Source organism: Anas platyrhynchos, chromosome 3 (assembly GCF_047663525.1).
Source record: "Anas platyrhynchos isolate ZD024472 breed Pekin duck chromosome 3, IASCAAS_PekinDuck_T2T, whole genome shotgun sequence".
Lineage (NCBI taxonomy): Eukaryota > Metazoa > Chordata > Aves > Anseriformes > Anatidae > Anas > Anas platyrhynchos.
The window spans coordinates 26,628,232-26,652,307 of NC_092589.1; the positions used below are offsets into that span (position 1 = coordinate 26,628,232).

Here is a 24,076-nt window from a genome sequence, read left to right on the forward strand (position 1 = left end):
CGATGAGCGGCCGCCCGGCTGCGAACCGGCACGGAGCGCCGGCGGGGCTCGGCCGTGCCGGGGAGCAGGGGGGGCGCAGCGGGGGCAGGTAGCGAGGAGGGGCTGGGAGGGCTCTCCCCGCGCCGGGGGGAGGCCGAGCGGGGTCCGCAGGGGGCCGGGAGCCCGCTCCGCAGCCGCCCGGGGAGGCTCCGCACTGCGCCCGGGGGCTCCGCCGCGCTCCCGCCCCGACCCGGGGGCGGCCCCGGGGGGCTCGGGGGGGGCCGCGCCGGTGACGTGGGGCTTGCGGCAGCCCCGAGCGGCAGCGGGCGAGCCCCAGCCCCAGCCCCAGCCCCGCCGCCCGGTGCTGCGGCAGAGGGCGGCGGGCCGGGAGCCGGCGGGCGGCCGCGGGGCCGTGCCGGGAGCGCCGCCCAGGAGGGCTCCGGCGGCGCCAGGATGTAGGCGCGGGGCGGCGGGGAGCTGCCGCCGGCGACGGGCTCGCCATGAAGAAGCACTCGGCCAGGGTGGCCCCGCTCAGCGCCTGCAACAGCCCCGTGCTCACCCTCACCAAAGTGGAAGGTAACGCGGGGGCTGCAAGGGGGGGGCCCCGGGTGCTCCCCGCGCTTGGCTCCCCTCCCGGCCCGTCCCGTCGGGGAGCCGGCAGCCGCCCCGCAGCCGGTGGGCGAGCTGCTGCCCGCTGGCACCCCGGTGGGACGGGGGGGGACGTCCGGGGGAGGCCAGCCCCGCGGGAGGGACGGGGGGACCCCCCGAGAACCTGCCCTCGCCTCCCGTGCCCGGCCCTGCTGTGGGGCTGTGTGGGGGCTCTGCTGCCACAGTGGGCATCGGGAGCCCCTCCGGGACCGCGGGGAGCTCTGGAGACGTTCAGACGGGGAAAGGGGCTGGGTGCGATCAGGGGTCCCCCCAGAGAGCCCTGAGGCTCCGGGGGAGCAAGTGGGAGGCCTGGCTGGAGGAGCTGCGGTCGTGGGGAGAAAGAAGGCTGTGGGCTGTGTCCTAGAGCTAGGCAGAGCTGGTGAGATGGACGGGGGAGAGCGGAGAGCGGAGGAACTCAGAGGGTGCAGGTGAAGAAGAGGAGTTCATCTGAAGGGTGCATAGGGAGCTGAGCTCCTCAAGGAAGGGCAAAGAGGAAGGCACTGGCTTGGGGGGACCCACTGGGGGATGCGGTGGTTGGTGGAGAGAATGGGGTTGGTGAGAGAGAAAGGTTGGCTCCGGAGCGGAGGGAGGCAGGTGGCAGCAAGCAAGAGGCAAAGAAGGGGAAGAACGAAGCCAAAAGGGGAATGAGAGGACAGGAAGAGGTAAAATGTGAGTGTGAGACTCCATGGAAAGTTCATGAAGAAGGAGAAAAATAATAACGCTGAAAAACTGAGGGGGGAAAAAGATAGGAAAAGAAAAATGGTAGCAATATATCTGTGCAGAAGAAAGGGAAAAAGCAGAAATGCCCAAGGAGGGGGACAGGAAATAAAATCACCAAGTGAAGTGAAAAATGAGGAGTACCCGAAGGCTGTGATTCCTGTTCATGGAGAATACAGCTGTTGCATTCTCCCAGCAGAAAAACTGCTGTAGAGATAGGAGAATGGATCTCAGTTTGCTGAGTGAAAGAAGCAGCCAGATTTTAATTATGCCGTAATTATAATAAATAAAAGCCCTTGGAGTTAGCCCTGTGCCCACCAGACTGTTTCTCTCAAGGTCTGTATTGGAGGCTCCTCTGGGCAGTGAGCATGGCTTCCTTTCTTTTGGTGCACTGCACAAGCTTTGTGAATCATAAATAATAATAACCCACTGGGTTCCAGCTTTGAAATGTGGGTCATATTCTGTCTCTACCAGTTCAAATGCAGTTTATTGCCTACCTTATATAGAAACAGAGGCAGAGCAATCTTCCCCTGTGCTGCAAAATTGAATCCTTTCAAGCACATCCATGTCCGCTGTGTGTACCAGCTCCCTGATACCGTACCACCGCCCACCAGGGACTTTGTTGACCTAGTTGGACTTTTCCTTCCTTAGTTCAGATTCTTCTTTCTGTTATCATCAACGGAAACATCTAAATTGCCCTGCTGATAGAGACCAGAGGTTGTCTAAAAGCAGGTAAGAGTTTCCTTTGCTGCTTGTTTCCTTTTAATGAAACAGACCGGCTTTGTTTGAGAGCTTCTCTTTCCAAATCAATTGACATTTCCTTTCAGACTAATATTGACTAATTTTGCCAGCTGGTGTTTAGAGCCATATGAAAAGCCAGGATGTAGTTATAGACTGAAGTGAGACAGTGGGCGTACAGTGGACTGCTTTCTTCCCTCGGTCTGGCTGCTGTACCTCTGGAAAAGATTTGTCTTCCCAAAGTTTTCTTGTAGCCAACATCCCTTGCAAAGGCACAACCAGTACTGCAAGCTCAAGACAGCAAAAACTTTGCTCTACTTCGTAGGTAAGCTTATTTTCTTCCCCACCAACCATCACCAAAGCCTTTCAAGGATCTTTGGTGGAACCCCTGGGAATATGCTTCTGTATAGGATAGTTAGCCAAGAGGAGCCTTTCATTGATATGCATTGCTGTGAAGCCTTCCAGCATTCCCTTTATATTTTCTTGTCGGTGCAGTGGCTTCTTTACTTTAAAAGGAAGATAAGGACTTTGTGCGCCTTCAGAAGCGTGACTGCCATTTCAAATTATTTCAGAGATTGAATCATCAGTATGCACTGAGCCTGCTGTACCAGCACTTTTAAAGACAACTCTTATCTACACGCATCACTCAGGCAGGCAGTAACCATACCATGTGTTTTGTGTGCCTGGTGCCATTGCGCACGCTTCATATTTTGAGAAATGTAGGCTCGGTGCCTGTTTTGTGCCTGTCTATCTTTCTGTCATTGTTTTTATCACCAGTTTCTATCCATACTGCATTTCTCTTGGACCAGCCAATTGCCTGATTTCACCCTCTTTGTATGTGAAAGTTCAGAGCACTTGGAGGACTGTCTTCCCTTCCGTGGGAAGGTAAATATCCATCCCTGCTCTGCATCTTGGGATCTTCCAGAGGCAGATGACATCAGCTTTCACAAGAAGCTCCAGGACAATCACCTTGCCAGAGGAAACCCATCCTTGGCTTAATTAGTCCGTACTTAGAGCTTGTTATTCTCAGGCTTCTGGCACCAACAAAGTAGTATCACAGCCTCCCCATATGGCACCTTTCCTCTGCACTGTCATGAAAAGTGGCTGGTGGTATTCAAAGTTGCTTGTGACATGAATAATACCCCTTTGTTTTCAATTATTGCACATATATGTCTCAGTGTAGTAGCTGTGGAACTGGATTCCTCCACCTGCTCTTTTGGAGTAACTGCATCACGGGAGTTGCAGGGAATTTTTACAATTACAAATGGGAAGTGAATTTGGCCTTTAATGTATTTTGTGCCTGCGGGGAATTCATCACAAGTGTATCAACACTGTAATTACTTCAGTAATAAATCTTTTTGGCTTCTTTAGGAAGCCTAGGCTGAAGATCCCAACCACAGCAAAAACTTCCATGAGTGGCAGTATGCCTCCCTCAGCTATGTGATTCTTATTATCCTCATTTTGCAGATGGGGCAGACGAGAAACTGCAGAATGAAGCAGCTTATCTAAAAGCAAGCAGCACATCTTTTCACAGAACAGGGGAGAAAAGACCTACAACAGATAGAAACTGACCCCCTAAGCCCCGAATTTGTGTTCTGGCCACTGGAGGGCACCCCCAAGGTTGGATGTGGTCAGGGTGTGAGAGGACTTCTTTTACTGGTCGCTGATTTCCTGCATGTTCCTAATTAAACTTCTTTTTTGGGGGAAATAAGCTCAAATGCTGCATAAATACATCTCTGCATGAATACTGTGCCGCTGTTAGCAATGTTCTGCTGCTGTCATCTGAAGGTTTTGCTAATCAGACCGTGCTTGTTCATACTTTGGCTGAGCACTAGGACAGACCCCATGAAAACTGCACCCAGGAGTAGGCATTTGTAGAGCAAGAATTGTGCCCACTGGTCTTTTTTATGTGAGATATGTACATTACAAAACTATACAGTGCTCATGCAGTTCTAGAAAACAGAAGAAATGGGAGAGCAGGAAAGGCTGGTGGTGAGTCAGTTGTTCAGCCAAGGCTGCTGGTTCGCCCGTGCTTCCCCACTGAAGTGGCCTTTGTGAGGAATGCATGCTGGCTTCTGTGTGGAGTAATTAATTTGCAAAATGTTTGCTTTTGTTCAGCCTGTCTTCTTGCACAGAAGACAAAAAATAGCTGATTGTTTGATATGGACATTCACAATCACGGCAGAAACCATAAAACCCATGCTTCATTTGTTCCAGGGCTGTGGTAGCAGCTTTCACTCACTCCTGGCTGGAGCTGGGACAAAATGAATGCTGTAGGGGTGAAGTTAATGGTAACAAAAGGCAGGGGCTTTGCATACAGGTGTGAGAATGAATGGGGTGTATAATTTGCCATTTGTCTGTTTCTCCATCATACCTGCCTCCATGCACTGTCATCCCAGGGTAAAGTCAATGTAGCTTACTCCTCTGCTGGAAAGGGGGCACCCTATTTCACATTTACTGAGTGGTAAATGCACACAGGCAATAATTACACTCTGGCTTTAACCCGTGGCAACTTCTGCCCAATTTTCCTATTTCTTGCAGCATTTTCACCTAATACAACAGCCTATTTGAGTAGATACCCAAGATCGTGCTCCAAAGGAGTGAGGAGTTTCTTGTTTCATAACACCTGGCACCCTTCCCAAATGGTGCAGTGCTTTCCTAGTCTTTAAACAGTCTCAAAATGAGCCACTCTTAGCTGTGCTAGGCTTACTCACTGGGGATTCCTGCCAGCTCATCTTTGATCGTGTCCCACTCATTGTTTTCTATACCATCTCGCCTGTGCATACTCATAATCTATAGGTTTAGAGGTGACTCATTGCTTCTGCACTGTATAACCCCTCCTCAAATGATACAAAAATAAAACGAATGTATGAGACCATTTTGATGTTACTGAACTAATGCTAGAGCAGGAGCTTTAATGCATCACGGAGCAGAAAGATAAGTTATTAAAGATTTATCCAAGCTTCCTTACTTTAGTGGCTGAAACGAGCCAATATGTAGACAATACAGACAAACAATATTTTCATTTACAGTGACAGAACTTAAGAATAACATCAACCATTGGATAATCTTCTGAGACTTTCTGTAGATCACAGACCATTACATTTCACCCACATATCCCTAAATGAAGCAAGGTGCATTTTCTTGTCATCTTGAATCAATTTAGGCATTTGCTTTCAAAAAGTAAGCAGATTACTAATCCGTCTATTTAATCATAGATTTCTCTCATGAGAAGGTGGAACAAAAGCTAGTAAAAAGAAATATTAAGTCACCAGAATGCATCATGCGTTGTCTCCTAATTTCATTTGATAGTATTTGTAGAAGAAAATTTCACCTCTCTTTTCAAATGGCCTACAATTGCAGATGGAAGAGTATGTAGCATAGAAGCAGTTCAGTATAAGAGCTAGGGAAAAGACCAGAAGTTCCACATGAAAGTCTACTGTCGTGTAATATGTATTCCCTAGCCATTGCCTAGTTACAGGGCACATGAGTAGTATTTTTTACATTGTTCCTGTTTTAGCCCCTTATGCTCAGCACAGCACATCACCTGCATACTAGGTGGTTCCCTCATTGTGGCTGGAGTACCATCACCAACCTTTAATGCAAAGCCCAGTTACTCTTTGTTAATTATAAACTGTGAGATGTCACTGCAGACCTGGACAGCATCCTGCAGAAGCAGGAATTTGGTTGATAAGAGAGTAGATGAACTTTGTAATCATCACTGAGTTTTGCTGGCAGTCACTGCAGCATCAGATCAAAGGCAACAGGAAACAAGGTGTTCTTTGCGTTGCAGAGATGACCTGCTTTCAGGCAGAGATGCCCACCAAATGTGTTGGCACCGTGTACTGGAGAAGCCAGGCACCACCTCCAACATTGTCTGCCTGATTCCAGGAACTTAAATCCACTCTAATTTGTCATAATGCAGAGGAACCTTGCCTTGAAATTTTGAGAGTCTCACACAAGGCATAAATTTCTCCATGGGATCTAGTACCCTTTGGTTATACAAAAATTATACACTGACTTTTCTTGATGTAACAGGAATGGGTTTTGCTCAGCATCGCTATTTCCGGCCATAGAACAAACTCCTCGAAGGAAAGACCCGTGAGTCCCATAACCCTTGTAATTCAGTCATGGAGAATACAGAAGTGAGGAAATATGCTCTGGATATAGCTTTTCCACAATCACCTCACATTCCCTAGTGCAGTTTTCAGCAAAGATTGTATTTATGGCTGAAAAAAGAACAAGTATGTCTTCTATAGGTGATTGAAACAATAAGAGGTTCCAAAAACCTTTCTTATTGAAAAGAGGAAAAGGTAATTATCAGAGAGAAAATGGAAACTGGAATCCTTACGTGTAATATTTTCTTGCTCAGAGTTGTACCAATTTTCTTGGTGCCAACAAGGGTCTAGCCAAGCCTAGATTTGTTATCAAAGGAGACCCAGCTTTGGGGGAACTTGCCAGTGAGAAGTGAGGAGGCATCCTCTTGTCTCTTCTGGTACATCCCTGAGCAGCAACTCACGTGAGGACTTTCTGGTTATATGTCTGCTGCTCCAACCATTGTGAGCAGACTCAAATCCATTTCAAGTCCACTCTGTTGTCTGGTCATTAGCTGACAGAGAACAAATGCTCTGAGTATCATGTTCTGAATTTAAGACCTAAAAAAGCATCGTGTTTTAGGTTCAATAGCAGGTTATCCCTTTATCTCCTAAGAGAACAATCAGCTGGACTTAGAATTCAGTGTGCAAGAGACCAATGGGCTCTGACAAAATCTGTTATCTAAAACTGTGTATACCTGAATACCAAGCAGCTCAGCGTTTCAGAAAGCTCTATAAGGGAAAAACAAAAATGTCTCATTTCTGAAAAAGTGCAGCCAGCGTAGCTGGTTTACCACTCAACATAATACCTGTTTATATGTCCTGATACGGATGTGGTATTCACATTAGTATAAGTAGCTGAGTATAAGCCTTTGGCAATTAAACCATTGCTCAGGAAAGATGTGGCACTGGAACTGCTGGCTAATACAGTAGTTTCCTGTAGAGAATAGGCTTGTTTTTTTCACCAGAACAGACAACCATTGCTTAAACCTTTGTTCCAGATGAAATTTGCAAAGCCTCCAACTCACATTTGCCCAGAATCCAGTTTTGTCCATGGCTTATTTTTATTCTAATGCAAGTTGTATTTCCATACAGATGCTGGTCTCCTCAAAATAAATGGCAAAACTCCCAGCTGCAATTTTTATTCAGGAAGGAAATTCAGAATAATGAAAAAAAATCTAATTTTTCATACTATCAAGAATACGTATCTCATAATCAGGATTATTCTTTACATCCATTTACAGATGTTACTTTCCAGTACCACAGTGTACTGTAATAAGCACACAGTATTATCAGTTTTCACTCTGGACTCCAATCACACATTCTGCTTAATAATAAAAGGGACAGTATTTAGGGGAACTCCTCACCCCACAACATTCAAAGTGGAATATCATGTTTTAATGAGGCTCATTTCAATGCAGCAATTTTAATAGAATTTCTAAGCAGTTGCCTCTGAAGATAAATTAAATGGATTACAGTCCAAATTGCTGCAGTACAGAGTTGATAATTTATCAGCTCTCTCTGTGTCACTAACAGGAATTAGAATATAGATTTTGCAAAAGATCTTGCTGGATTTGACAGGAATAAAGGAATATATATATGCTAGGGAGGAGAATCTAGCATATCTTCAACAAATATGTGCAGATCTGTTATTTAATTCCAACTCTTAGTAAGCTTAGGTATAATATTTAGCACAGGATAAAACAGGAATTAATACATGATAACCATTAATGATAGAAATCACTGTAGTTTTGAGTAGTACTTAAGGATAAGGATTTAGGAGTACCTGTTAGAGTAAACTTATGCCTGCCTGGCAAGATAAGCTATACAGATGATTCAATAGCATCAGTGATATGGGACACAGATTTCCGTAGATAAAAGCACAGGAGACTCATCTTGACTGCCTACAAGCCAACAGTCCTATTTCCTACCCTGCTGAAATTAAGGTGAGATAATCAGATATATTTGAATGTCCTTCATAGACTATCTTAACATTTATTTTTTATGATTAATTAATTTATATAATAAATTCCAGTAGAAAAAAAAAAAAAAGGTCTGAACTCAATCTGCATTTGTCTTGCTCTGAATCTGTACTTACAGAGTTCCCATTTACAGGTACCTACATCCCTTGTAGAATTTATGCTGTAGCCTCAAACAAATTCAGACCTTCTGACCTAATAGGTTAATACCCTGGGTTTGTTTTTTAAAATAATCTCTACAGTGAATTTCTAAAATTATCTCCTGTATTTATTTATTCTTAATGTAGTCATGCTATTCCGTGATCAAATTAAGTAACATAATTTTTATCTGTTACTGTAAGGCGAAGTATTTAGAGAGTACTTTTACAGTTTCCTAAATATTGTCTAAAAATCCACACGTGCAATGCCATTTTGACCAAGTATTCTCATTTAAGAACTGATTTTATGAAGATTTATGGGGCTTTGTCATGTTTCCATCATGATGCGTTAATTGGTATTCACTGAAAAATGTAAAACCAGTCTGTTAGACCTTCAGGACCTACCACAACAGGGAAGTTTGGGTATTGAGCATAGACAAACCCAAACACTAAGCATTACAGTCCCATCCACCAGCCACCCATGGACACTGCCAGCTTCCTCTTAGGAAGCTAGGAGCAATTTCCTCAAGAAGCACATGAACAGCCACCTGTGGGACCTGACCAAAGGTCCTTCTGGTCCTATCTCCAGCTTGGTGGAATTGATTGGGAAGGTGTTTTTCTGGCCTGAGATGCATCTCTTCCATTGTGGGCGTGCTGTCAGTTGAAATTTCCCTCGATGCAGAAAACAACTTTTTGCTGTTTTCTGTGTTGTTCCTAATAATTGCTGGCAGTTAATAATTTTCCTTTTTTTTGGCTGCTCCTGAACAGTAGGCTGTCTTTTCTGTGGGATGGCCTGGGAAGAGCTCAGGATCCCTCATGTTAGATGGTCAGAGCCCATCACTGTGTATGCAGCAAGTGGTTCGCATACTCCCACCTGCACCTCTGCATCTGTATGCGTCTCCAGTCTGCTGTTTTATGACCACACTGCTTTGCCTGTCATCCTGCAGCCCTGAATGATCACTTCATTTCATTAGGAAACTGGCAGATCACCACTTGCCCCCATGATATTTATAATTACATTGAAGAGTGCAGGTCCCACAGCAGGCCTCTGCAGGGCTCCAGTCACTCCTCTCCATTGCTTCCTTTACTCCTTCCTGGTTTCTTATCTTGCACTGGGCCTTTTAGTCATTCCAGCACCTTCCCTGGCTGCTTATTTTCTGTACAACCTTTTGGAGTGGGATTTTGTCAGAAGCCTCTTAAACACCTGGAAAGAGGAACTGCATCTCCTTCATCATTGTGGCCGTCCACCCCCGTCAAAGGACACTGGTGAGGCTGCAGGATGAGCGGCCTCGCCTGTCCTGTGGGCAGTGCTGAGAGCAGGCCTGAGCACGGCTTTATGCCACACTAGGATGCCCATCCCTCACTATTGCTTGCTCACTGAAGCACTTACTGCCCTGTTTCACAGCTAAGTTGTCAGCTAAGTGGCTGAGCTCTGCCTTTTGAAAAGCAGAGGGGGAGTGTGAGCTTGTCTTCCATGGCTGAGCACATAGGGCACCTTGGGGTGGCAGCTCCCCAGGCAGAGGGAGCAGGGTGCCCATCTGCCCAGGGCCAGGGCAGCCACACAGCAGCAAAGCCAGACTGCTCAGAGTGGAATAAGCTCCCGTTTGCTGGGAAGGCATTAACTGAGGAGGTCGTTTGCCCAGAGGAGAAAAAAAAAGTGATGCTTTTGGCATGTTCCAATGATTACTTCAAATATAGACTAGAAATATTCCCTGGAGGTGACTTTTTAAGAGAGATGTAAACAACTGTGCTTTGAATCCTGTCAGGGTCTAGGTGTAAGAGAGGCACCAACCTACTTAGGAGTCCACTTAGGCAAGCCCAGGAGCAGGTTCTTTGGCATTTGAGGAGCTCTAAGTGGTATGGGAGGAGGATACAGCTGGTACAAGCAGCTTGGCAAAACTAAAGCTCATTTGGAGAAGGAAGCAATGTCCCATTGTGCAGAAATTAGTCTCTCATTGCATTTCCATGCAGCAGAAACATAGGCCTTTGGGAAGGTTGTTATATGGAGATTACAGGCTTCCAAAATGAAATATTAGCAGCTCCTTAAAACCAGCTATCAGGACAGACTGTGAGAGGAGAGGTCATCATTAACAATGACATGGGAAATCTGCACCAGTGACTGGATGCTGTGACAGGTGACCCCCTCAGACCTCTTTAACCTGACCAACTGTGAAGAAAACGCCTGGGCAACAGATCTGAATAAATGCCAGTATTTCAGATTTAGACAGCTACAGAGGCAATTAGAGACGTAAATCATTTTGTGGATTTGGCACTTACTCTTCTCTTCACAGGATTATGCCTCAGCAGTTTTTAACAGCTTAGCTCAAAAATCCTGGACAGCTAAATAATGCATAGCTAGTGTGGTAGATGAAAATGGGATAAAAACACTTGGAGGAGTTTGGGACTCTGCTACTGAGGCAAATAGTTGTGTGAATATACCTTGTGTAGTGCCCAGCTCTGAGCCCCCTGCATGGCATGGGTTTCTAGAGCTCCTAACCACTCTGAGGATCAGGTGCTTTCTTACAGGAGACATCTCCCATATCTGTTAGAAGCAAATAATATTTTTGCAAGCTTTACAAACTTTCTGTGCAACACCCAAACAGCTACAAAACATTTAAGAGGCTAGAAAAATACAGATGCCTTGAGGATGGCTCATTTGTAATTGTTAGAGAGACCGGTGAGGATTCTTCCTTCTGTCAATGATTTTTCAGAAGCGTGCCTTAAAGAGCTGTTTAAGAATATGCTTACATTATGCTCACATGCAAGCATGTTCATAGTCTGGGGAAGCTGAGGGAGTTGTACATTATCATTAGGCACATGTATCAGTCCCTAACAGACAGGACCTTAGTCTGCGAGGGTCACTTTCTCTCTCTGAAGGGCTGGCAAGGGCACCCTGCGCTTTTGTAGTACTTCTTTCTGTCATTTGCTGTCGAGCTGGGAACAGCGAGAGCAGCTTGCTGCTGACAGCTATACATGTTTGTGTCGTGGGCCCAGCTCAGAGCCTGCCAGCGCTGCCTGCCATGGCTTTACCCTTGGTTCCTGACAGCGGTGGCGGAGAGGAGGGACACATCTCACCCTGCTTTGGGCACCTACACCAAAGACACCCACTTGTGGGCTTCTCTCCCCAGACTGTTTAGGGCTGGTGGAGAGAAACAAGCACTTGGAGAGGGTGATTCATCTGGCTTGTTTTAATCGTCTACTTTAGGATGAGATAAATCGTGCTATGGAAATGTCTTTTTTTCTGTCTACTAACTATGCAGAAAGTGTAAATGACTGTCTCAGATATACAAGTCTGCACAGCAGATGTCTCAAACTGATAAGCTGAATGCCACCCTTGGTTTCTGTCAGTATCACATTCTGAAGATACACCGTGAGGTTCTGCCTCATGGCGAGTCGTAAACTGGTGAGCTGTGCACAGGAGTCTTAAGCCATAAGCGAGGCTTAAAACCCTTGAAATGGTCTGGACAGGCTGCTTAAGGGGATGCCAGTGTGGGGTGGGTTTTCTGTAACCCACTGCATCTCTAGTCAGCGAGGTAGGGCACTTCTTTGAAAGCATATACCTGATGTGGGATAAGTTGTGCCTTCTGGTGCCCATTTCTCTCCCTGGACTCAATCATGAACTGGGGATGACTAGCTCCAATGTGGGTGTTCCTACTGCAGGTTTCTGAAGTTAGCCAAGAGGGGTCCTAATGGGGGAACAGAGGATGTCTGTTCTAGGATTGAGGATCCCAGAGGGCACTGGCATTGGAGGTGTTTTCCTTCAGGTGTTTCTGAATGCCACAGGAGACAGGCTGGGCTGAAAGGGAGGGAGGAATGGTTTCAGCTGGGATTTATGAAACAGGAAAAGGAATGATCAAACAGGAGAAAGGAAAGCCAAATTTAGTAAAAGCAAGATAGGCATTTTTCAACTATCTCAGCATCTTGATTTACTCTTTTGGGGCATATAGTAGCATACAGAGCAGTCTGCTTCATGGGGCAAAGGGAAAAAAAAAACAGTAAGTCTGGAGGAAAATACCCAGAAATAAAATTCTTTAAAGTCCTGCCTCATCTGTTCTGAAAAGCCATTTTGCCATCTTTAAATTGCTATGGAGTCTGATGCCAGCTGGCCCTTGTGCAGCTTTAGAAAGAGGATGAGAAGCTTCTCACCCACGTGTGGGTTTGCCATCACCCCACCTTGCACCTGTGACTTGTGCAAGGAAAACTGTCCCCATGGGGACACAGGGAGTGGACAAGGAGAACTACAGCTCTGGGGGTTGTGTATGGAGCCAGCAGGCAGGTCCCCAACACAGAAAATGAACAGAGGGGATGATGTGTGTATATATTATCTATAGCCTCCACCTTTTCCAAAGACAGTCTGGCTTTTTGTGACAGAAGCACAGAAAATCTGGGAGCACAGGAAATAATGAGCACGTGATGCAGTTTCACAGCCAGATAGTTAAAAGAAGTCCCCGCTTGTAACTCTTAATAAGCCAACAGTGATTTTTACCCCAAAATTTGCAGTCCATCACCATGAAATGTGTCATGCCTGGGATAAGTTTTTACTCCATGCAGCATGTAAATGCATCCAAAGAATGAGCATCCCTAGAAACTTAAGCCTTGAGCAGCAATATCACTGTAGAAGTGGTACACTCAGTATTGTCTTGTGCTGAAAGTGATTGTCTTGGTGCATTGAACACGAAGTTAGATGTACATGGATGAGTCATTTTGCCTATGGAGTAGAAAGAACATCAGTAAAGTTTAGCTTTATTTCATAGGGACCAACTGCCATAGAATAGACCTAAAAAATAGTGGTGTTGCATACAAGCTGTCCAGATGAACTGCTAGCTTATGAGTACGTGCATGGTGTAACAGGGAGCAGGACAGGCATCTTCAGCCTGGAAGATCCTCACCATGCTGTCTGTAGCGGGGTGTCCATCAAACACTGCATTACTTCATACTGAGTGCCTGGTGGGTCAGGGCGTGTGGTTGTGATTTTCCCCCTTTTCAGTGGGCGCCAGAACCACTGGACCCCAGAGACCAGACACATTATCCTGCTGTCTCAGTGACCAGTTCTTATTTTAGGAAAAATAACACAAGTTCAGTGTTGTCATTCAGAGCACCTACCTGTCTTAGGATATCATATATCCCAGTGGCTTCAGACATGTTCCCTGCTGTTAAATATCTTCAGCAGAAAGGGGTTAAATGCTGGTTTCATGCTCCTTGGCCCATGGGAAGCATGCCAAGGGGAGTTCCTGAAGGTGTGGGAAGTGTTTGGTCTTCCAGTGGCAGCGCCCATTAGAAAGGCTTGAGGGGAAATTAAAATTACAGCCATAATTGCAGGACGTGTTTGGTAGACAGTAAAGAAGGTGCTGGTAGCTGCACATTATTTGGTGAAGTTAAAGGAAACCAATGTATCATTGTACAGCAAACTGAACTCCAACCAGTCTATGCCAGGCAATAGGGGAAGAAGGAACATTACTTACAAGCAGTGGTGTAAAGAAAATGTATTAAAATGTTTAGAATGAGCTAGAGCCTCACCCTTATTTCAATTCTAGCTTCTTCCAGTGTTTAGAAGGTAGCTTTTGAGTTTCCCGTTGTATGTTTAACACAATGCTACATTAACTTTGGATAATTCATTGGCCTGCTGATGCATCTCCCATTATGTGGGAAGCTGCCCACACAGTCTTCTATTGAAAACTGAAACAAGTGAAGAGTTCAGCAACATCCCCATCTCTTTAAAGCCACTCAGCAACACCAACAGAAATCAAGATGTTTATTCCTTTTCTGCTGAATACTCTTCATAGATCTCAAGATATCAGACGGTTACAAAATACAGCTTTGCTAGGCAAACTAATGGTACTCTTAGCTCAGATCAAACATTTCTTTTATGTAAAAGAATAATTAAATACTTCTCTCCTTTGGAATAAACCTTTCATTTAATAATGTATTAGCTTATGTAAATATAAATTTAGGTTAATCTGAAATAAGATGTCTTAAGAGATTGTCCATTCCAGCCACTGATTCCCACCAATATAAGGGACTTCCATATGTGGATCCCTTAGTCTGCTTTGACAATGGATAAGTATTTGGCAGTATAGTCCCTCATTATCCTGGCTGTATTTACATTTCTCTTTCCACCTTTCAATACACGCAGTGGCCTTCAGATGCTTTTGAAGTTGTAGGCTCCTGGCTTTCAGCATAAATCACTATTACTTCATGCTTACAGTGAATGAGCCAACTAAACAAATCAGCCTTTAAGAGAAATCCCTGCTGACTGTTGCATGCAGGTGACTTGATGGCTTCAGGAGATGTTGAATGGAGTTAATTTACAGCAGGTGAAAGCCCTAAAGACAGTGGCCGGCTGCTGAGGTCTGCCAGCACCTTTTGATCTCAGTAGGAATTGAACCACCTGGCGCTGCATTGCTCATTCATTTACAGCCTGGACACAGCATCTGCTGATAGTGGTAAGATGTCAGGACTCTAACAATTCATGTTTAAAGATACAAGTAAAAATCAGAAATAGCAATAGTTGCTGTCTTTCAAAATCATCTCCTGGTTTGTACACTGTCCGTAACTTGGCCATTGGGTGCTGAGGTGTGCGGCTGAGGAACTGCCTCCTCTCTGGGGTTCTGGATGCTGGGTCCAGCCATAAGGCAAGTGTGAAACCCGGCTTTCCAGCAGCATCCTGGGCTTGGTTAAACCAGGGAGAAGTCAACGTGCTGTGTCACATCTGGTGCAGGACTCAAACTGAAAAAAGTGAGGGCTGTTTAGGCTGAGACGCTGTTCAGGGCAGCCTGTGGGTTGGTCTAGTTGTTGGCAGCTGCCTCAGGAGAGCTAGGGGCCACGGAAGTGCTGGGTGATCCAAGTTGCATTAGTCATGCTACGAATGTTGCAGTGAGGATGCTCACTGCAGGGTTACTACGTTGTCCCCTCCCTCCTCTTAAAGAAACGTCATATTGCATAAGCTGCCCAATTCCACGTTTTCCAAGACAATAACGATTCCAGCTATTGCTGCAATCCCCTTTGCTGCTCTACCAAATTCAGTGCTGTGTTTTTCATTCATCTACATGTCCTTAAAGCATCAGTTTTAAGCGGCGTGTTAAATCTTTCTACATACATCAGAACATGTAATTTTAATTTCCATTTACTCAGTGGCTTTTAAATCTAGAGGTGATAATTATTATTTACATTCTAACCATGCCTTAGTTGAACCAGAGGCCTTGCAATGATCTAAAAATGAATGACATTTTGTGGCAAGATCTGTGTTTATTTGTTTATTTTGGCTGGTAAAGCCCCACCTGACTTCAGAAGGCCCCAGGATGGGAAAACTAAAATTCTGCCCAGATTTCCTCAGTAAGCCTTGTGTTTTCTTCTCCCCAGGGGATGAGCGCTCCCGGGAGTCTCCAGCCCCAGCAGAAGCACAGATGCAAGCCGGGGCAGAAGGCGGTGGAAGGGTGAGCCGCTGTTGCTGGAAATGCTCCGTGACACAACTCAAGAAAATTTTCTGGGGTGTGGCCGTGGTCTTGGGTGTCTGCTCCTCCTGGTCGGGTTCAACCCAGCTAGCCAAACTAACCTTTAAGAAATTCGATGCACCCTTCACTCTAACATGGTTTGCAACAAACTGGAACTTTTTATTCTTTCCTTTGTATTATCTTGGACATGTTTTTAAGTCAGCTGAAAAGCAGTCTCCAAAGCAGAGATACAGGTATGGGAGCTTTTGTTTTTTTCTCCTGTGGCTCTTGCATGTTGCTCTGCCTCTAAGCCAACATTTTGTGCATTACATCAAACCCGCAGTTGCTTTCCTCTTCAGGTTTGTTAAAAGGTGCTCTGAATTCATTCTGTTGTATGCTAGCTGTTGCTATTACTCTTAATACAGTTTGACTCCAAAAGGAGTAAGTCTGGGTTTATTAGAAATACATACAAGTCAGTTAATGAAAGTCCACCGTTTCTGTAATTACTTCTCAAGAGGTTTCTGTACAGACTCCCGTGGCCATCATTTTCTTTATTAGTATCTTCTTCCTCTACCTTACAGCTGACTTTTATGGCAATGTCTGAGTAAGCAGAGAAAGCTCTTCTTTCCACAATCAGGACTTGTGCAGTGCCTCGAATAGCCAAGTAAAAGGTATTACAGTATTTTCCTGGCATTATGCCCCTAACACCTAAGGCCAGACTCTGATCCCAGTTAAACTCGAGCTGTTTTGTTTATTTCCGGGAGGAAGTGCAGTCATAACCGAGGACAGTGTTTTGTCTTCAGCACACCTTTTCTTCACAGCCAGCCAAACCCACTGAGCCTAAAGCACTCATGGAAAGCCCTGAGTGCCCATCCTCCCTGAGAGATGAGGATGCTCTAGCTGCTTGAAGGACTGCCTCTTCGTGAACGCTCCTTCATCTCATCTCCTTTTGGCTTCAGGGAGGCGCCTGGGACAGATGGGATGAATCAGCCATCAGGACGTCCTGTGTCAGAGCCTCCCTGATACATGGAAGGATGTGAACAACCTTTTCCCCTTCTGTTACACAGTGGGACTCACAGCCTTTTAATGAAGTAGCTCAGAAAATAAACAGTATGAAATGCACATTTCTCAGCTTCCAGCTGTGCAGCAGTGAGGAGGAAACTCACTATGGGAAACATAAGAAATCAGGTTACTCAGTTATACTGATTATGCTATACCTCTTATTACCAGGGTTAAGGTTATTAATGTTTAAATTGTGCTTCTTAGCCATTATTGTATTTTCTTTCTCTCCTAAATCACTGAGGCAGCTACAGATAAAGGAATTGCACTGTTCACTGCAGGTCCTAAAGCAGTCCAGAATTAAAGACATTTGCATAAGATGCTGTGTTTCCTGCACTTCAGCCTTCAGTTTGTTGTTTAGTCCATAACAGATATGGGGGCTTCAGGGTTGAGAAAAGTACGGAGGTTAGAGAAAGAAAGAGCTTAATCTAAAAACAGGAACAAATGCTAGCCCCAAACAGCTATATTCTAGTTTCTTTGTTCTGTCAGTATTTTTCTTTCCAGTTGCCATCAGACAATGTTTTAAATACTGATGAATTCTGGGGTGAACGGCTGTGGTTCACCAGATCCCTGGGGTTAAAACCAGAGTCTTACGCTCCTCATTGCCACAGTTAATTGATATGGGTGGTGGTTTTCTGTCTTCCATTTAATTAAATGATGACTGAGTTGAAGAGCAGGTGCAAGCCCTGTAGCCTATTTGGGATGCAGGGGGACATCATTACAAATAAGCCTACAGCAGGCTTAGTGAAGAATGTGCATTTGTGAGTCTGACTAGCACATTGGCTGGGGTTAATTTGCAGAGTTTTTATTGGTGTCAGGGTCAACAGATATTTGGAGATTTGGCTTTGTTTCCTCTCTTTGCTGCAGATTTTTTTTTTTTTGTGGCTTTGAGCAAGTCACTGCAGACCTCAGATTCCTTTGTATTCTCTGCATGAGACAGTGCTTCAGAGGGAGGACTGTGCCTTAAAATCATAGAATCATGTGCTTATGTGGCGTCTGCCCCAGCATGTCCATTATCCAAACTGAGACCTTTTGGTGCTGCTGCACTAGCTGCTAATGAGAAAAAAAAAAAAAAAAAAGAATTCCTGGTCATCTGCCTATTGCAGTACACCTGAGATTTCACATGTATGTAAGTCAGGTTCTGGGCTCCAGAATCCTCTCCTAATTATTCCCCCTATTGTGCAAATTTGTATGTGTGTGTGCATGTCTGTATATATATATACATGTATATATGTGTGTGTGTGTGTGTGTATGTACACAGCTATACAGAAACTTGGCAGGTCTGGATGAGGCATTACCATCTTCAGAAAAGCTTGTACTCTAGGCACAATCAGACATGTTATGGAGGCAGTGGATGGATGGGCTTCTAGATAATCAAAATGGACAGTTCTGATATGGAACTAACAAAAAAAAAAAAAACACCTTGCTTAATCACTTGCTGCTGCATTTATCCTTCACCTTCATATATTTAATTTATTATCTGAGCTCTCTGGCAGGAATCTGCAGTGAGATAAATGAAAAGTAGGTACTGGAAGAAGGTACAAATATAACATCTAAGTCACCTTAGTAGTAAGGTAGTAAACAAGAGGATTCTCAGATCTTGCCTAGGCAGGTTGCTAAAATCTATAGACACCTGAGTGTCTTGGCAGCAAATCTTCCCGAGGACACCTGTGCTGCCACCACCTCTTCGTCAGGGCTGGGCAGCTGAGCCTGCCTTCAGCACAGCACAGACAGTGCCTTCACACCGCCCCTGCCTGGGTGGGTGGCTCTGCGAGGTCTGAGCTGGCAGGCGTGCCTCAGTATAGCTCGCCGTACAGCTAAAGAACATGTAATGAACGGTGATCATTAGGAAAAATACAAAAAAGAGGGATTATAGAATGTAGGAGCAGTGAATAGATGAGCCTTCCCTCTTATACTGATTGTATGGTTTATTATGGTTTTGAATTGCTACTGTATTATACCTGCAGGTGTATGTACTATGCCATATAGATATGAATGTGTATGTTCTGTAATCTCACAGGAGAACATATTTATTGTGGACACAAACCAGGTTAAAGCTGTACCAGTTTCTTCGCATTTTCTAGCATATACCACAGTAGTAAATCTGGCACCAAAACTTTATAGTAGCAGATTAAGAAGAGGTTTGTTCTGTCTCTTTGTAAGATTTTGAGTATTAGGCTGCAATGTAAAGCATTAAGGATTCTGACTGACCCACATTGCATGGTAAGTAACCTCCTGTGTAAGCCCTGCTAGACTTGCCAGTTGTGTCTGCAGCACGGGGAGGGAATCACCAGTGATTTCACTGAGGCAGTGCTGAAACCATCCAAATTGTATCCAGTCTCACAGAGCCTGATGATGAATAAAATCCCTTCCCTACTTCTGAGAATGAATGAAGGCAAACCAAAATACCTGCATTCACATACAGACTGATGTGTGCTCCCTGTACAGCTCCATCACATGAAAGAGTTGTGCCCAAATCTAAATCGATCAGGGAGAACTTGTCCCACGCTTGCTCCCAGGGGACCGTGCATCCTCCGCACAGGTCTGTGTCCATAGGGAAGTGACCCAGAAAATTCCAGCAGGCCACAGAAGAGCACTCCAGGCTCTTCGCTGCACTCTTGTTTCTTGTGCAAAGACTTGCTAGCTTAAAATAAAATTACAGTAACTGAATTATCATTAATTTCAACCATTGTCCAGTCCAGAAATAACACATGTAATGATTTATGTGCCTAATGGATCATTTAAGAGTACTTCATTTTGGCTTCATACTTTTTGCTTCCAAACTGCTTTATAAAATGACACATTTAATCTGATGATCTGCCCTCCATCATATCTACATTATTAATTTATGAGGTAACATAAATTAAAAGCACTAGAGCTTAAAGCTCCCTGGCTACATGGAAGATGAAATTAAAATCCCTGTAAGACCTTGTTTGGCTTTGCGTATCTCCAGGCAGGAGGAAACGTACCTTTTGTAAAGATTTACTCTGTGTGTGCCAGCTGGGGAATAATAGAGCTCTGTTCCCATTTTGGCAAGAGAATACCTCAGAATATGTGTTTATTTTGATGATACGGCTTTATCTGAAGATTTTTGAGAAGGAAAGGGCAGGACTTTCCACAATGGTGTATGCGATTATTTGTATGTTTATTTATTATTTAGGTCTCGATTATTATTTCATAAAGCATTAGGGCTAAAGAAAGCAAAAGAAGCTAACACTAAATCTGTTCAACAGTCTTGAATACAGGGGAGGTGTTGGTTGACTGAAAGATTCATTGCACATACCTGCAGTGATCCACAACCATATCTGAACATGTTTTGATGTGTTCCTTTTCACTGAATTCAAGTTTTGTCCCTATACTGCCCCAAAACTAGCTGCCACTGATCTGCAGGAATTTGAACATTTTTCTTGGCCAAGAAGGAAAAAAAAAAGTTGAGGGTAAAACTGAGGTATAGTTATTTCTTTGGAGCTGAACCAAAATACTGGAAGTAACAATGGAAAAGGACCGAAAGGACCGATGTAGTAGGTCTCGTGTATGCTGATTTACCGACTTACTAACTGAGCTACTTCTTCTTTATGTATATATGCGCTCGGAACTGAGACTTAGCTCTGTGGTGGTCAGACAGTGTGGGGCAGTTTCTCAGTGTGTTTGATGTGTATTTCTGTTAGCAGGGAGGAGACAAGGTCCTAGCCAACAACCCCAGTAATTCCCAGTCTGCTAGTTCACTTCCGACTCATACCACAGTGTCATTCAGTGAACCATCAGCACCACCCAGCTCTCCTGCTGCAGGCAGAGAACCTGGCCATGTAGGTGCTGGTGCCACCTGGGCACGATGCAGCTCTGCAAGGGAAGAAGGTTAGAGCCTGCTTTGGCATGACTGGATATATTTTTTTACTATTGATTTCTAGCATTTTGTATTCATGAGTCTCTGTTATCCATCTGCATTAAAATGTTGCAGTGTGGTTGACTTTTGGCATCATACTGATTTATATTACTGCTTAGGTGGGAGCATCACCACCAGAGCAGACTGCATTAACAGAGTCATAAATAAGCTACAAAAGCATCAAGACATGGTGAAGGCAAGTGTTTTTAGCAAATGTCACCCAATGAAGCATGTTTTCTTTCAAAAAACTGCAGTTTATAAACTCTATTTCTCTAATTCAGTACATTAGCCTTAAAATAATACCTATTTACTTTGTGTTCCTCAAAATAAAATCACTTTACAATGCAAGGTCCCTTTAGCTTGTTAGGGGAAAAAATAACCAAAGAACAAGAAGAACTGTTAAAAGATCCAATTCTTACCCAAGTTAGACACAAATCAGGAGTAATTCCAAATTAAATCAATTTGATCTCTACAGCAGGCTGTCAGGGCTTACTTTTGTTCATAGCAATTAATTAAAAGAAGTTGTGAATATTTTGCAAGAGGTTTATCACACTCATGGTCATCAGTGTCTCTGCTGCAGGTGTTTGGATTGTTGTTGGTGATGTTATTGGTGGGCATCTGTACTTATTCTTAGGCTGTTTTCACTGCCTCTCTGCAGTGAAAAATCTGCACTTTTTTCCAGGGCTTCTGGCTAAAACGAGGCCAGGTTGTACTGTCAACAAGTAGCAGTAGCAGGGACTCCTCCTGCTGGAACAATGTGCTGACTGTGGTAGGGGCAGTGCTGGTGGGCACCCGCTGTGCATGCAGAGTCAAACTCGGGCACGGAGAATCGATTTGGGCTTAGCTCAGCTGCAGTCCAAGCCACAGAGCTCAGGGTGATGCTGTTGTTATCTTCCATTTCTCAAAGTTGAGGAATTACCTCTTTCTGACAAAAATTGTGGCAGTGCTTTTGAAAACACTGCGTACCCTAGTGGGCAACAGGGTAGGGGTGCCTCACACCATCAGAGCTCTGTAGGTGGCTCCTAGCTGCTGCCTTGTCACAATACAGCTGTGCTGCTTTATTGCCAGATTATCATGCAAGCTATCGTTTTAGCTGTTTCTTGGGGGAGGTTTGCTTTCTTAGGTCATTAATAGGTAATGTCGTGGTTTCTGTCTCTTTGTGACTTCTGAAACAAAATTTTCTCAGCCAAATGTCAAAAATGTGCTCTATAAGCATTTACATGCTTACCTCGCTTTCTAAACCTACCCCCAACTTTTGCAGCTACTTTGAGAGCTTGTGTCTTAGCCCCAGTAAGAAAATTGCCATGGTTCCTTTCTTAGGAAACCAATCCTTTGTATTTCTGACCACAATGTTCTGAAACATTCATTAACATTCATGCCTGGTGAAAATCTTTCCCTTAATCTGAAAATCCTTCATCTATTGGGGATCACCTGTTCTGGGCTTTTGGAGCTGTGTGGAATGCTAAGGGAGACTAAAAATTGGGTACTGCCTAATCAGGAGAAATATATGGCCTTTACTCTTGAGCCTGGTTTGCAAAACCATTCCAAGGATGATTTAATTAAGTGCCATCCTGTAATTTTGTCTCGTTGTTCCATTACTTTTGTCTTCTCTCCTGTGTCTTGAGCAGATACTCTGAAATAATTGTATTATGTGCCTCCTATGAGGTAATGGTGCTTGAGGCAAGGGATGCAGACAGAAGTAATTGTTCTTGTTACCTGATGATGGGGCATGTGCTATGAAACAACGTGTTTGTGGAATGGCTTCTGCTTGAAAAAAATGTCATGTCCTGCAGCACTGAGTGACCACCGGTCAGCATTAAGCTGCAGATGAAGAGCACTTCGTTAACTGGCTTTTTCCCTAGTTCATAAAGGAAGCTGCCAAACCTTGGGGCTGTTAAGGCTTTTCTCAGGAGACCTCTAGAGCAAATCTACCTATACTGATCATGGCTATGCTGACCCCTCTGCACGGACTGAGACTGTGGAGCCAAAGAAAGCAGAGCTGAAGGGACCTCAGAGGTCACCTCCTCCCTGCCCTGCCTCCGGTGCATGACCAGCATGCACCAACTGAAAAGGATCTGCTTTTTGTGGCTGGCAGAGGAAAAAAGGGACTGGGAAGAGAGTGTGTGATCACAATTACTACCTGCAGAAAGAAGCAGAAAGCTGGGATGAGCATGGATCCTCTGTTTTACCAATCACTGTAACATAAAAGGAGATGGTGTTCATAGCTGATCTTTTTGGTCTTTTTGCAGGAAGTGTTTAACCCTAGCCATCCTATCAAGCATCCTGACACCCCGTGCACAAATGCACTATAAACAAAGCCTGTCCTGCACAGGCTCTTCCGTGTTGTTTATAACAGAAACAAAAACAACACAACTCAGGAGGGAGTGGTAAGGAAGCTTAGGGTATTTTTTTCAGCCCAGATCCGTGTCAAAATGTCTTGAAGGCTGCTACCTTTAAAGCTGCTTTAAAAAGGGAAAGTGCCTGTATGGTAACAGACTTTGTAGCTATAATTAACAGCTCTCAATAAAGACGGATGATACAGGGAGAAGTGTTCGAGGCTGGCAGCACCACAGAAGTGGAAAAAACCTTTTTGTCCAGCTGCCTAGTGGTTATGGCCCATGTCCAGATTTCCCAGGATGATTTGTGTTTGTTTTAAAAGACAGCCTCATATAAATGCACAAGTACCTGGCTGGAGATGCTGTGAAGTCAGGGACTAAGGGATCTGGCCACCCTCGTTTGTTAGTCATAGCTTCAGCTTTAGCTTTACCAAGAGGGAGGAACAGCCAAAGATGAAGGTTAGCAGTAGCACAGGTATGTATGAACAGGGTGTCAGAAACTGAAAAACCCTATCAAGCAGTTATATAAGATAATATCTGTGAACATCCATAGGTTTATTTTTTTTTCCTGAGGTAAAACATGTTAAGATAAGAGCCAATGGGTAGACAGGTTCATCTATGTGCTTGCACACACCCATGTACAACCAATTCTGTGTATTCCAGTGCTAAAACGCCATTCCAAAAGTTAGCTTCCTGCCAGAAAATCTTACCCAAAATGGAAAAATGAACAAAATCTGGTTTTATTTCATGTCATGGGGGTCTCTTGGATGCAGCAAGCCTGTATCAGGCTGCCCCAGCAGCCTTCTTATCCACCCCTCTTCCCCATATCTCTGAACTCTTCCCATATGGAGATGGTTTCAGTTGGCTTATTAATTTCTAAGCCACATTCCTTCTCTTTGGAGCTGAGTGGTTATTTGTTTGTTTGCTTAAGCTGCTTATTTCACCAGTATATCGAGACTCCTGTAGTGTTTCCTTCATATCTGTGAAAACCTTCTACTGCATCAGTACAATGGTCAGACTCACACATTGTGAGTCCAGGCCAACTCGCTACAGTAGAACCATTCCTAAATGTCATC

At 44.5% G+C, this 24,076-nt stretch overlaps 1 protein-coding gene across 8 annotated transcripts in view; it reads left to right on the forward strand.

The window, feature by feature from the left end:
- Positions 1 to 24,076, forward strand: part of SLC35F3 (solute carrier family 35 member F3) — a 159,073-nt gene that overhangs the window by 106,541 nt on the left and 28,456 nt on the right. For 6 of the 8 annotated variants that reach the window (XM_072035575.1, XM_027452985.3, XM_072035576.1 and 3 more), the window contains one exon: positions 15,652 to 15,976. In XM_072035575.1, coding sequence (XP_071891676.1) covers positions 15,652 to 15,976 — 325 coding nt within the window. Of the gene's footprint in view, positions 1 to 313; positions 556 to 14,682; positions 14,736 to 15,651; positions 15,977 to 24,076 lie in introns of those variants that run through there. The other 2 variants (XM_027452986.3, XM_072035579.1) reach the window with 2 other exon arrangements.